Genomic DNA, 15139 nt, shown 5'->3' with positions numbered 1-15139 from the left:
TCTGTTCTCTGATTGGCCTGGCTAAAAATCTGCCAGCGAAATCCATCTCAGTGGGAGAAGTCTTAGATGGAGCAGTGAAGGAAAACTAGAATTGAACAGAGCTGCGTAGGAAGGCAAGGACAAGGCTAGCATTATGGTAGTTCCACCAGGACCCTAATTTGATCATCTAAATTATATTTTCACATTAATAAAGTTGCAGTTTTTACCTGATTATATGCTCTGTGAGGTTTCCTGAATGTGTTTAAAACCAGAGTAACTAAGCTGACAGAATTAGTCCTGTTTGTTGGAACATTCAGGTCCTGATGACGATGTTTTAAAGTCAGGGGTTGATCTCCTGCCAGAAAACATCTCCAGAGCACCGGACTGCCTGCTTTTTGATTTCTGCTTTGTTGTTTCTATTTAAGCCACAACAAAGCCCAATATTTATTCAAATGTAAAAGCTGGGATTGAATTGAACCACTTAAAGGCCCTCACTTCTCAAAGAAAAACTCAGCTGTTGCAAAGTCTTGTTTATTTCCATTAGAAACTTGGATTTATGAGCACATTGGTTCGATTGTGATCTGATAAAATGTGGAAATTCAGTCCATGTGTTGGAGTAGATTCTGTCTGGAGGAAATCATTCCATTCAGAACCACCCACAGGATTCATTTTAGCAGCTCTCTGTGTGCCTCCAGAAAGCAAAGTCGCAGAAAGCAGCAGTCCATTACTTTTAAATGCTCAGTAAAAGCAAACAGCATGGTGACCTGCTCCGTCTGCTCTGCTGCAACACAATGTGACTGTTCTGCAGCAGGCAGATGCTTAACTCTTCACACCTCTGCTGGTTATATCAGCATGAAGAACTCATCATGTTTGTAAAAAAAACATTAATTTACTCCAGATTTATTTAACCCTTTCAGTTGGTCCTAAATTAAAAGAAATGGTCCAGCAGGATTCTGAGCTACACTAGACTTGTTGCTGCACTAATCTGGTTCTCTCATCATGTCCTGCAACACGTCATCCCCTTGTGTTACTCAACAAGACTAAAACAAAGTAATTTAAGTTTAACTGTAACTTATGGAAATATATAAATAACTAGATTCACACAATTCATTCATTGTTACAGGGTTCGAATGGCTGCTAAAAGTTGAAAATGTTTAGACATGAATGTTATATTTTCAATGTTTTAAAAGTATTTGGATTATTAATAAAGAGGTTTAAAGTTCTTGAAACTCTAACTAAGAGGGTTTCATCAGACTTCACTGTTCAAACCAGCTGACTTGTATTTATTGTGTTTATTTCTGATTTTTTTCTTTATTCCATCCCTCATTTCTCCTCAGCCTGCCACGCCCACTCACACCTGCACCTAGTGTTGAGGTGAACTTCATCTAGTACTTCATTTAATAAGCAGACAGAAACAAGAGAAGCTCTGGACCAAATGGAACCACAGCTAGATTTGTTTCCAACTGTCATTACAAACAAACAAACAAAAAATACTGTATTTCATTTATGTAAAAACAAAAAGACTGAAAGATTATTTTAGCTTCATTGCTATTCTGATGGTGAAGTGGCAGGTTCTTTAGTTGTTAGACTAGACATGTGAGCCAGATTCTTTCTGTTATAAACAGTTTGCCATATTTAGTCAGGGATGTTCTGGACAGTGGCGAAAAACACCAGGTCAAAAAGTTACTTTCATTAGTGTGTGTGGGACTCAAGATTTGTTTACAATGGAGAAAGAACAGGGGGTGGACCGATTAACGGGAAATGGGTGACGGAAATTAGTTCTGGGAAATGTTACATAAAAGTTTCCAGTATGTGTGTATGTGAGAAGTCATCTCAAATCTTGGCTTAGTTTGATCTGATGACGTGCATTGAATGTACTGTATAAAAGACACAGAAGTCATGACTTTGGGGGTTCTCTCTCATTCTCGGTTTGTTCAGTGTCTGACTGAGAACCTCGTGATTTCAATAAAACTCCCTCAGCTGGCCATCAACCAAGTGTCTTCTGCGTCTTGATTTAAGGAACAACAATGGTAACAAAGACTGACTCAGCTGAGAGGTACAGAGCTCAGTATGGAGAAATTTTAAACAGTGCACTAGGTTCATATTGCAGATATTTGGACTTTGTAATTATGGACACCACAGACTGATTTAATAAGACGTGAAATCATTCAGGATGCAGGACAGTCTTAAACCCAAACTAACTTCTGATGCATGAAAGAAGAGCGACACAGCTGTCACATTACAACAGAACGCAGAGGGTTGAGCACTCAGAGAGACTCCTTTATGTGACGTAATGGCACATTTTTCCAACAGGATGGTTTCCTGAAGGATGCCCACTAACCTGAGGCAGATGAACAGGAGCACTTCAGCTGTAATTGAGTGCCTGTAGTCGGTGTCCTGGCAGGAGATGTGGTCAAGAGTATTTTTGACAAGCATCTGACCTCAAAGTGCACAAGTGTCCAACTTGAGGCATTGGCAATGCAACAGCAAGCTCTGCCTCCTGGATTGGGCAGTTCCATTTAAACAGTGAGAGCAGACGGCTGCTATGTCTCCCTATGACGCCAGTACAATGTTTCAAATACTTTGTAAATGCCTGACTAACATTATGTTAGATCATGTAAAACTTAGTAAGGAGGTGAAAATATGCATTTCTTTTGGAAGAGATGTATTTATGTATTTGTGTTTCTGTTACAGTAGCATCTCTTTTCTGGAACAAGGAAGAAAAATTTATGTTTTGAATATATATANGCATTAGTACAGTACTTACTCAGGCACACTACTTAACTCAGGTCTGATACTGCTCTGCGGGGCACTTTGACAAGTCCCATATACAACTGTGTGCTGTACTGAGTGAAATGACTGAAAAGGCACGTAAGGTTATGAATATAACCATGGTTCCTTGAAGGAATGGAACGAAGTACAACACCTTGTTGGCCCCGCATCTCAAAGGCTCGGTGAAGGGCGGTATCTAACTGAGTAATGACGCTGGTGATTCCGAACTTACAGGGTGAAGGCGGAGCCTGTCACCCGACATTCAACGTCACCACGTCACCGGTCTAAAGACGTGATTAGAGGTGGCTTCAGCCAGGCGCGCAAGGGCGCACGTGTCCCATATACAACTGTGTGTTGTACTTCGTTCCATTCTTTCAAGGAACCGTGGTTATATTCATAACCTTACGTTCTCAATGTATATGATGCCACTGAGTTTGGTTATAGCTAAACATATTCTCCAGTTTCATTTTTATGCAGAAAATATACAAGTGTATTTGCTAATACATCCTTTGGACTGTATTTTGAATGGTTTTAAGGATATTAGAGAGTGGTTTTCACAAAAGTTTCTGCCTTTGAATGCTCTTTATGTCGGAATAAGTCAGAGTTCTCTATATGGACTCAAATTGGTCCAGAATGCTGCTCGACTCTTGACCAACACTAGGAAGCACAATCGCATTACGCCTGGACTTTACTTCCTTCATTGGCCCCCAGTTCGTTTTAGGGTTCACTTTAAACTTTTAATGCCTGTTTTTAAAGCTGTTCATGGTATTGCACCTTTTTATTTGTGTGATCTTTTAACATCGTCCAGAGTTCTTCAGTCTGCTGACCAACCTCTTTTGGAAGTCCCCAGATCAAAGTCCAAACAGTGGGATGATGGTTCATTTGCTGTAGCTGGTTCAACATTATGGAATTCATTATCGCTTGAGTTGCGCACGATCAATAACTTATTTTTGTTCAAAACGAAGCTGAAGACACATTTATTTAGAACTGCTTTTGGTACACTATAATTCTTTGTTATTGTTATTTTTCTACCAATGTTGTTGGTTTTCATTCATTTTTTTATTACTGAACTAATGGAAAGCACTTTAGTTCAGTAGTCACTGTTGTAAAGTGGTATATAAATAAAAATTGATTGATTGATTGATTGATTGATTGATTGATCCTCACAAATATAAAAAAGCATTCTTCTTACTTTGTGTTTTTCCAACAGGATCTGGACCTCTATCACAGAAGCCACTGTCATTTTTTGGTCGGCAGCCATCTTGTCTTGAGCTGTGTCAATCAGGTCTGTGAGGTCACGAAGTGCTGCTTCGTACTGAGCCTTCAGAGACAAGCCCTGGTTTAGGCTACTACGTCTGGAGCCCACCATGAGCACCAGCTCCTCGTACGCATCCTAAAAAAAAAACACAGACATCAGTGGGTCAAACAGTTTGCTGTATGGAGCTGGAATATTTTGACTTTGAGAAAAAAAACTGTTACCTGTAGTTTTAGGAGCTCCTGCTTGGAGGTTTGATCTGATTGGAGGCCGTCAGCTCGGCTCCGCAGCTCAGCCACTCTCTGTTCAAACTCCCGTAAGCTGTCCTCCAGCTCTGCCAACATCTATAAAGGACATGAAACATTCAGCAGACAACTCTATTTTTCTGGTATGGTGCTTTGTTTCTTCTTCAAAAAGTACCTCTATCTGTTTGGATGCAGGTCGGTCAGCAGTTCCAGCCATCTTATGCAGCAGCTGATGTTTACATTCAGTCAGGGCTGTGAGCAACATCCTCAGTTCATTCTGGTTATAACAACAGAAAAACACGTCCAAGATTAACAATGCATGCAGACCTTTTCTTTAATAGGATACTTTATACGGTACAGTACGATACGATACGATGCAATCAATACAATACAATACAATACGATACGGTATGGTACGGTACAATACGGTACAGTATGATACGATACGGTACAGTATGGTATAGTACAGCACGATACGATATGGAACAGTACAACACGATACGGTACAGTATGATACGATACGATACGGTACAGTACAATACGATACGATACGATACGATACGATATGATACAGACCTGGAAAGTCGAGTGGTCCTGCAGCCTGTCCCTCATGCTGTCACAGTGTTGCACAAGAGCCGAGTCCAGGAGGCCCATCCTCTCCTGCAGACCCTCGAGTGTGTCCTCCATCAGGGCTCGCTCCTCTCCTCCACACAGCCGAGCGGTTCCTCCACCCAGAAGGTCTCTGCACTGGTTCACCTCTCCAGTTAACCTCTTCAGACGTTTACTCAGAACCTGGACAGAGAGGCAGAGGTCATTTCTTACTTCCAGCTGATGCTAGAACACTACTGACAATTAAATAATAATAATAATACTAATAAGAGAATTTGCATTTCCTGTGAAAACGCTTATTGTTGAAAGATTTATGCTGAAAGTTGCTGTCAAGTAAAAGTAACTAAAATTAGCAAAAAGAAGCTAAAATTGGCTGAAACCAGTTGAAATTAGCCGACAGACGGTGAAAGGAGAATAAATGAATAAATTAGCAGAAAAAGTGAGTACATAAATTAGCAACTTGTTGTAAAATACCTAAAACAGCTGAGATTAACTGAAATAAAGCTAAGAAGTAGCTGAAAAAAGCAGAAACTACCACAAAGACACAGAAAGAGCACGTTTGTTGATTTAAGAAGTCAGAAGCTGAAATATCCTACAAAAATGAATTAGCTGAAATAAAGCTAACATTTTTTTTGTTATTAAAGTTTTTATTTATTTTTAAAATATATATACAGTATAATCTATCATTTGTTGTAAATCATCACGTACGTAAGGTCTTGTAAAGTCTTGAAATTTCACCTTGAAAGGGCTTGAATGTGGCTTTGGGAAAGACGTAAAAACTCTTGACATTTAGTCTCCAGATTGCTAAAGAGTTTTGATGAAGAACAAATAAAATCTGCACTTAGATGAATGTTTCAGATTGAAAGTTCTTTTTTTGGATCCAAAAAAAGATTGAAAGTTCTTGCCTTCATCACCCTCATCATCATCATCATCATCATCATCATCATCAGATTCTCTTAATTCTTGAGTGGCTTCCATGACTGGAATGTAACATTTCACTGAGTCATTTTCATTCCATTAAACTGCATCCTGTCAGCTACATTAAACAATTACTGCAGTAATCGTTTAATGTAGTTTACAGAATTCACAAAGCGTCAAAGCTTTACAAGGTCCTGGTCTGAAACATTGTGGGAGAGGAGTTGTTGCAGCAAAACTGGGGTGTAAACATGAGAGAGAGTAGATAAAATATTCAGGAAGACATGGATGTTTTATATGGAGGACCAAACCTATCATTATTGGAAATAAATGTATAAATATATAACTGGCGTATTAAAATAAATTATAGGGTCAAAAAGAAGTTTGACAAATAAATTATTGTGCCATTAAATCAATTACATCAATTATTTANGTATACAGATATCCTCATTGGCAGCAAAACCAACCACAATAAACAAAAATAGTTCTTTGTCAACTTTTTCAAAATGGCAGTTTATCACAGGAGTTTAGTTGTCCCAGTATTACAGGAGAGGAAACAGTTCCAGGCTTTCTTGAAATCTTCTATGTCATTATTTAGCCTAGCCAACATTTGTTCATATGAAACTATTTCCAACATTATTTCCAACCAGTTTTTAACATTCGGAACAGATGATTTCCATCATCTGAGGATTTATCTGACTGCCGCGACCGTCCCCACATGCACCACTGTAATTTGGTGCTTTGATATATTGGGTAATACTGTTTGATCCCCCAATAAACATAATCTTGGTGAAATGGGTATGAAATAAAGCTGACATTAACTGAAAAAATAGCTAAAAGATGTCTAAAAAGGCAGAAGACAGCTGGAACTACCAGAAATCAGCTGAAAGAAGTACAAAAACTACTAAATTAAACGAATAGCTGAAAGGAGCAGAAAGATAGCTGAAAAAGGAGAAAAAAAGCTAAAATTAGGAAAAAAGAAGCTAAAAGAAGCTGAAATTAGCATTTAAATTAGGAAAATAAAGGCAGAAAATGTTAAATATCCCAAAAATAATACATTACTGAAATAGCAAAAGTCATAGCCAGAATGTCCTGAAGGAGCTGGACGTTTTGATGTATAAATTGTAGAAAAACACAAGAATTGCAGAATGAGCTAAGTGCCGAAAAACATACAGAAGTCAGACGGATCATGTCTATAAGCATCCACACAAAAACAGGTTTGTTTCCATTTACCTCCAGGTTTGTGAGCTGAGTCTCTACATCTTCTGACAGCAGCACAGGACCAGAAAGCAGGTGATTCTCTGCTGTGTCCAACCAGGAGGAGGCTGCAGATACTGCAGCGTACAGGTCCTGCTGAACCGTCGTCCCTCCAAACGATGCTGCCAGTTTACTGTGGCTGTCCGCTGCCTGTGGGCGGGAAAAAACCAGCATTTAACAAATAAAGCTTTGACATCCTGATTAAGGTAAAAACATTTTCCAATAAACTGAAATTAAAACGACGTAATTAGTGTTTTACCTCTTCTTTGATTCGTTCCAGAGTCCGGCTACAGGCCTCGAACAAGGCTCCAGGACAGGAAGAATCCTGGTTGAAAGCCTCGCTCCTGAACGCCACATTTGGACTGGTCAGACGAGACCGGTGAAGGACCTGCGAATCAAAACACGAAGCTCACACTAACCGAAAATACATTAAACGTAAAAAAAGAATCTCTGCACACATCGTAATCTTTATATTATGTCCTTCTAATGCAGGTCATAAAACATTTGAAATTCTGCACGCGCACCGGGCTGAGCTGGTCTTGCTCAAAGGAGTTGAGGGAGAGCTGAAGTTTGGTGCTCTGATCTTTATTTAAGTTTTCCCATCGTTGCCTCAGCTGGTCCAGAGGAGACGAGGTCTCAGCCTCCAGCAGCACTCCACCAGGTATGGACATCTCACTGCCAAGAGAAAAAAAAAGTTTTATTATAACTGAAGTGTTTTTTTTATATTTGTTTTGCGACAATAGATGGAATGTACCTTTCCCCATTTGTTGAGTTCTGCTGGCTGAATAACTCCTCCCCAACACTGGCTACAGACTGAAGCAGCTTCTTCTGTTTCTCCACCTGATCCTGGAGCTCCTAAAAACACAAAACTCTTCATATTCATTCACAGATAATATTTTCTCCATTTCCTAAAACTGTTTTTTGKTTTACAACTAAGTTGTCCTTATTGGGCAGACTAGTAGTTGTTTATTTTTACCCTCTGTCGAAGCAGGTTGTCATGGTGCTTCTGTGTTCGGCTCAAGCGAGCCTGAGACAACCAGTCCTGGACATTTGGACTCTGGGACAGAGACGAGTCCGGCTCACTGTCCTCCTGCTCCTGCAGTGAACCCTGGAGAAAGAAATGTTAGAAAATACCGTTCAGTTTTTACAGACAGAAAGAGTGCTTCTGGAAGAAAAAAGCAAATGATTTGATGATGATAGAATTACGACTAAACATAAAACTTTGCTGCTTTATGTGTCGGAGAACAACTTTCTGACTAAATAAGATGTTTTAGATGAAATATTCTTTTCTTTCAAGGAAACGTCTCGTGTGTTTAAAGGTGTTGTATTGTCTGAGCCTCAGTGAGAGACACTGGCTGTTGTCGTGGAAAGCAGTGGAGCTTTATGAAAGGGCATGAATGACCTTTAGTACATTTTGCACAATTAGGCTGCAGCCCAGTTCAACAGCAGGCAAACTGAGCAAAAAACATCAGGAGGGAGAAGGAAACGCGACGGACCTCACCTGTATGTCCACCTGTTTGTCCTGCAGCATCTGCTGCAGCTCCAGCAGGCTGTCTTTGAGGGAGCGCAGCTTGAGCGTGAGCTGCTCCGCCTCCTCTTTGGTTTCAGCGCGGCCCTCCAGCAGCAAGCTCTCGCTGTGGACGGAGAGCTCGGACAGGTAGGAGACCTTCTGCTCGATCTCGAACAGCATGTTCTGGAAACACGAGAAGGGGGATTTTGTTTCTTTTCAGTCACTTTTTCTGTTCGCATTCCTTTGAACCRGGCCTCGGCTCGTCCAGAGGATCTACTCTGAATCTGCTAATCACACTCAGACAGCTTTTAGAACTGGACCTGTGGAACCACAGGAGGCATATGTGAGCTGTAATCAGCTTATTGTTCCCCAGCTGCTCCAAACACACTGATTTCCTTTTGCCGGAGCAACAGGACAGGCTGAAATGCAGCTGAGGAGTAAATTATAGAGCAGAAATATTGATCCCTGCTTGAAAAGATGAATTAAAACAAATTTAGACATGTATAGAACATTATACAAAATGCTGACACGTGCTGCAAGCAAAGTTAAACCCAGAACATATGATCGAGAGCAGCAACAGTTGGGAATATCAAGTAGCATCATTACTAAATAAAGTAATTAGAAGTTTATCAGCTGTGGTGAGCATAAATTACCACATAAAGAAAGATAAATAAAAAGTATTTCATCTAAAAGGATGATTTTGAAATTAAAGCTAAAATATCAATCGTTATAACATCCAAAGTTCTCCACAAATAAAGGTGCTGCTACCAAGTAGGTGAAGGAATTTATTAGCTAGATACTGATTTAAAGCACCACACCATTTGTCTTAGTTTCCTTTTTAAGGCTTGACTTTTATAATCTATTGTTTGACTATTGTAATGTCCTGATTAAAAGAGTTTTAGGTACATGCCCGAAACACCTTGACAACACATAATAAACTGTTAATAAAAACATTAGATGAGCATTGCTGTTCAGAGCMTCTGCGATTCAGCCGTAGGCCTGTAGGGGGCGTACCAGGCACTGAAGATCCCTGTATATATAGACCGGAACTTCCGGTTTCAGGTGGCGCTGCTCTGATTGCTTCAGCGTAAGCAACAAAGGCTCACTCGTAAACCAGATCTGGGTTGTATGGTCATCTTCTCTTCACGTTTTAATCTATTCAACATTTATGTGGTTTCATCTCGATTTCAGTTAATGAACACGAAATTATCTTACATAGGGATGTGGATAAATTTTTAATCCTACATCAATATTAAATCTTGACAGCGGATTCCAAAAGAAAATTTCAAACCATACAAAAYAACACCAMAATCATGTGATTATCTCAAGTATGAGGGAAGTTATTGATGTTTGTTTAGGTGAAATCAGCTCATGTTTTCTTGTTCACAGCAGAACCAATGTGACCATTTCACCTTGTTCTTATCTATTTATGCTCATAACTTACTTTGTGTTTAAGATATCGCCATGAAATTTTAAGAAAATATTCACATTCTGGTTTTTGTAGTTAACATCTTGTATTGTAAAGACTACCAGTAATAAAACTTAATAATAGCCAATGCAAAAGTAGTAGAAAAGGTATAAAATAATATTAAAGGCAAACTGCAGCATCAAATCAACTTAATGTGTCTTAGAAAATAAGGAAATTAAAACAATTTAAAAACAATGTGGACATSTGTTTTGTAAACAAAGCTACTCAACCAATGATGGCGTCTTAAATGTGTCAGGTGATGAAGACGAGCGTCAACACACTTTGCTAACAAGTGCTACTACGGATAAAAAAAACAAACTTTGATGTTTCAAATCATCAAATTTGGAACAAGGGCAGATAAAATAATGTTCTTCATGGCAGCTTATCTATTTAAGGGGTCACTAGAAAAACTCGGTGATTTACTTTGATCCTCTTTTCAAAATATTGTCTCTTCAAAACGCATCGACAAAAATKAAAAACTGGAAGACGAGGCTGTAGCTAACTACCTAACGTCGGTGCGCTTTGTTGAAATTCGTAGAAATAACAAAGCAGGAGGAAATAACAAGCAAACGCACCAAGCAGCCTTGCATAATCTAGTCAAAGCAGTTTGGGAAGAAAATGGTAGCAGCTGTTGATGAAATGTCAACATCCCTATACCAAGGGTAAAAAAAAACACTCAGGTTGACTGATGACTGTTTTAGGGGAAAAAAAACAGAGTTTCAAACTAAAACCAGGGTTTCTACAGCTTAAGGCAAGTCAAATTTAAGACTTTTTAATGCTTTTTAATGCCACTTGAAAGGAAATTTAAGACCAACTTCACAATAAACACAAATGTGAAAAAAATWAATTTTTACCCAAATGTTTATTTTAACGCAAAACAACTAGCTGCGGTAAATTTGGTAAACTGTTAAAATAAAATAAATAAATGTTACCAATTATTTTAATGTTTGAGACAAACACTCAATGCGTTAACATTTTTAAGACTTCTGAAAGATTGATTTAAGACATTTTAAGGCTAATTAAGGCCTTATTGTTGGATTGATGAATTCAATGCCTTTTAAGACTTTTTAATGATCCGCGGGAACCCTGAAAATGGTGTTGAACATTAAAGATTTGTTTAAAAACTCTGCCAAGTTTAGAGGAAATTCCGCAGGTTTGCCCTGACGTTTTYTTACAGGGTCAAGAGTTTATGTTTCACTGAAATCACAGCATCAGAGTAAAAGAATGAAGCGAAGCTGCTATTGTGACGAGCGAAGCTTAAGAGACTCCAGAGCCGCTCCTATCAGCTGAGGAAATACGGCCGACGTTCTGCCTGCGGTCAAATGTGTGAAAGCTCTGAGGGGAGCAGGAACGCCCGGTCTGACCTGACAGTCGATGAGCTGCTCCTCCATGTCCATGTCCTCGCTCTGAGGCCGAAGGGCAGAGCTGAGGGTGGCCCGGGTGCTGAGCAGCCAGTGGTCCAGCTCCTCCGCCTCGCTGTGGTAACGCTGCAGCGCCTGCTCCTGCCGCTGCTCCTCCAACTGCTCGCTCAGTTTCTCCTGCAGCCGACACCAAGCACGGGTCAGGACAAAAAAAAAAAAAGGGGGGCAACGACTTCAAGGAAGAACTCGTACCTCCAGCAGCTGGCGTTTCCCAGAAGCCTTCATGCGGATGGTGACCATCCTCTCTCCCAGGACGGTGAGCGTGGAGTGAAGGGCCAGCTGGTCGCCGGCCTTCCCGTCGCCATCGCCCAGCTCCTCGGAGAAACACGTCTGCAGCTCGCCGATTTCCTCCTGCAGCATCAGGATCTCATCCATGAGCGCCTGCAGGAGGAGAAAAACAAATAAATGAATGAGGCTGAGGAAGACGAAGAAGGAAAACCAGTGTTTTCACGCAGTCATCTTGTTTTTGCATCATCTTTGTTTTCTGATGAAAAGATGTCGGCTTCGTGAACACACAGCTGCACTCTGCTCTTCTCTCCTACCAACCTGGTGAGCCGCCATCTGGCTCTCTGGGGTCTTGTTAGGTTCCAGGCCCTCGTTGAGAGCCCCCTCGATGGACTCCATCTTGGTGGAAATGGACTGGAGGGACTCCTGATAATGCTGCTGACGCTCCAGGGCTTCGTACAGACTCTTCTGCTTCTCGCTTATCTGCGCGTGGAGAGAAACGAAGGCCGAGTCACTGCACTGGATCAAAAGGTTTCCCATGATTTACGGGGGGCAGAGTCACGGTCAGTCAGTGTTGTTCTAGATCTACATCAAGATTATTCTACTTATCTTTAGGTTGTGGCTAACGGAGATATTTCATGGATTACTTGTAGGGATTCAATTCATAAAAACTTTATWCATTTCATAAAAAACTAAATCAATTCTATGTACAATAAAAAGACAAGGAAATACAAATATAATGAAATGGAAGGCGGTAGACAGAAGAAATTTTTTTTTATATATGCCCCTTTTTTCCTCGAGTATAAATTCAAACAATAGTAATCTTCAGTTAAACGGGACTAAAGTAATTTTTTTCAGGGTTTTTTAAACTTACATTTGTGTCTGTACTGCTTCTAAAAAAAGTCCAAGCACCAATAAAAAAAAATGCATTCAGAGGTATTTTTACTATAAGGAAATGTATTTTTCTGTCTTGAAATGACCTGTTTTCAAACACTGCAACTTGTGATGTCACAAGTCGCACTCCAGCCCAACCCAACCTGAACCCAGCTCCGCCCACTTCTTCGGTTCTGCTGTTTTAGAACAGTCATGGAGAACAGAGACGTGCGGATTAATTTTATTTTTATTTAATTTTATTTTTGATGGCAATGTTTTAGCAATATTAAAGAAAGTTTGTGTAAATAAATTCACCATGAACTAATTTGGAAAAATAGTACTTTCAACTGATAAGAAACTGAAAGGAAACTTCTGGTGGGGGCGGAGCTAACGTAAACAAAAGATTGGGAGGGGGTTTCCAAGTTTTTCTGGATGTTTAAAAGTAATGTGTTTACCACGTTTTTGAGTGTTTCCCAGGATCTCTGAAGGTCATCCAGGTTAGCAGAGCTGGTTTCCAGCGACGGGTCGTACAGTTCCTGGAGGGGTGCTCGGTTCAGGATGCCTCGACCCTGCAGCATCAGAGTATTGATTATACGCTTCTGTTTGTTCAAAAACAACAGGTCACAGTGGGATAAACATGCTGGATATAAACACGCATTAACTAATCCGAGGAAAAAAATCACTCTGGATTTGAATCAAACTGAATCTCTCTCTAACAACAAGAGTAAAAATACAAATAGTCGCAGGTTAATAGTTAATAAAGCCGATTGTGCTCACACTCACTCTGTTGTTCTTCCACACAAAGGAGCGTTTGTGTAAATTTAGGCCAATCTAGCACAACCTAATGCACGAGGAGAGGTGAGGCTGTTGTATTTTTTAGCTTTTGTTGAAGCAGATTTCTGCTAAGGTTCATTAGTTGTAAACTTTACATGTTTTATGATTTCATCAACATTGTCTTTTTATTCATCATCTACCAAACATTTTAATCTGTTTTATTAATGCCGGACACTCATATTACTGCCTTTATGCTTTTAATAAACACTTTGCTGCTGCTTTTGCTTAAAGAATAGCCGTGCTGCTCTTCAGAAGTAATTCTTATTGTAAAAAAAAAAATAAAATAAAAAAATAAAACACGACATGATCTTTGTATCAGTTTTCAAAATCCCAGCTGCCTTTTTTAAATTGTGAGACATTGTTGTTTTAATATTCTTTAACTTCAGAGCCTCTTCACCAACCAACAGTACAAACTAAACAAAAACTCTCAGAGATTGTTTCTTTTTATTTTATTTTTTTGGTCCATCCAGCAGCTAATTTTCATGAGTCTTTGAGTGTTTTTTAAACTGAAGACTTAAAGTTAAACCTAGAAAATCTGTCTCACTTTATAAAACCTGGGAACCAAAATAAATACAAAACTTGAAGTTTAACAATTCATAATGTAATTGAACACAGTTACAAAAACAATCAATGAATAATTTATTAGAACACAAAAATAATGTGTTTGTTATTTGTTATTTTGTGCTTTTTTATGTTTTGCGACTGTAATTCCTTTTCAGTTTGCAAAAAATACGTCTATGCCGTAACCTGGAGCACTTCATTTTCAATTACTAGTGACGGAAACAAAACAAAGGTCATTTTTCAATAATTATAGTTTGTAGAAGTAAAATCAGGCTCAGCTCAGAGTTTTGCAGAAAGCAGAATCAGAGAAGAAAATGACAAATAAAGTGCTGAAAGAGCACTTTTTAAGTTAATTTACAAACACTAGTTTTAGTGGGGTTCAGTGGGCAGAATGGATCAGGAAAAGGTGAAATAGAAAAATAATTATAACAAGCAAATCATGCATTTACTGTTTTATGTCAAGCTCTTAATCAACGTAAGTTACTAATTTAAATAATAATATTTTTGAAGTTCCTGATGTTGTATTTTTGGTTTTTAGTGTCCTAATGAAATCAGTGGAATAATCACAGGGTTGATGAGTTAAGTCTGACAGTTTGAGGTGGTTGTAAATGGAAGCTGAAGACCAGGGTGGGGTTCGCAGTACCTGATTAAGAGGAACGTCAGCGTTATTCCCCGGAGAGGGGGAGCGGCAGGCGAGGGGGGAGGAGACCTCGCTGTTGGTGCCCTCCTCCCCGGACTCCTCGGTCACGGGGGAGAGGAGCGTGTGGCAGCGGCCGGCCGTCATCTGACCACGGAGACGCACCACACACACCAAAACAAACACGCCACACGAGCACGCAACAGGAGGAGGAGGGACAGCCAGATCGAAGGAGCGAGGAGACAGAGGAAAAAACAAGAGAGAGAAAAAGAGAGAAAAATTAACGAGGGCAGAAAGTTAGGCTGCAAAAAGCAACGTCACTGCTGATCAATAGTAATTAAATATAAATGATGTGATGAATGGATTTACGCTGCAGTGCTTCTGTTAATAAGGAGACATAATCCAGAGCAAACAACAAATCCATCTGGATACATCAGGGTGAAGGACCGCCTCTTTTTCAAAAACTGTCAATCACATGATTACTGCAAAAAAGTCCATCTAACCCAGTTTTACAACTGTAAAAAAAAAGTCACTGATGATGAAGAAATAAATAAACTAAATAAACTAATATTTAGTTT

The 15139-nt window shown here is 39.5% G+C and overlaps 1 protein-coding gene across 1 annotated transcript in view; it reads right to left on the bottom strand.

Moving 5' to 3' along the window:
* Positions 1-3943: 3943 nt before the first annotated feature.
* The window catches only part of LOC106518657 (nesprin-1), a gene marked incomplete at its 3' end in the record, with an annotated part of 139050 nt that continues 127854 nt past the window's right edge, over positions 3944-15139 (bottom strand). Inside the window, 15 exon segments of the mRNA XM_014010029.1 lie at positions 3944-4144; positions 4231-4350; positions 4427-4528; positions 4828-5043; positions 7009-7182; positions 7292-7420; positions 7557-7707; positions 7787-7887; positions 8009-8140; positions 8534-8725; positions 11375-11548; positions 11624-11812; positions 11978-12139; positions 12985-13098; positions 14568-14708. Coding sequence (XP_013865483.1) covers positions 3944-4144; positions 4231-4350; positions 4427-4528; positions 4828-5043; positions 7009-7182; positions 7292-7420; positions 7557-7707; positions 7787-7887; positions 8009-8140; positions 8534-8725; positions 11375-11548; positions 11624-11812; positions 11978-12139; positions 12985-13098; positions 14568-14708 — 2298 coding nt within the window.

Source organism: Austrofundulus limnaeus, unplaced genomic scaffold (genome assembly GCF_001266775.1).
Source record: "Austrofundulus limnaeus strain Quisiro unplaced genomic scaffold, Austrofundulus_limnaeus-1.0 Scaffold64, whole genome shotgun sequence".
Classification (NCBI taxonomy): Eukaryota; Metazoa; Chordata; class Actinopteri; order Cyprinodontiformes; family Rivulidae; genus Austrofundulus; species Austrofundulus limnaeus.
The sequence above is the reverse complement of the archived record's forward strand: the minus strand, read 5'-3'. Positions and strand labels throughout refer to the sequence as shown.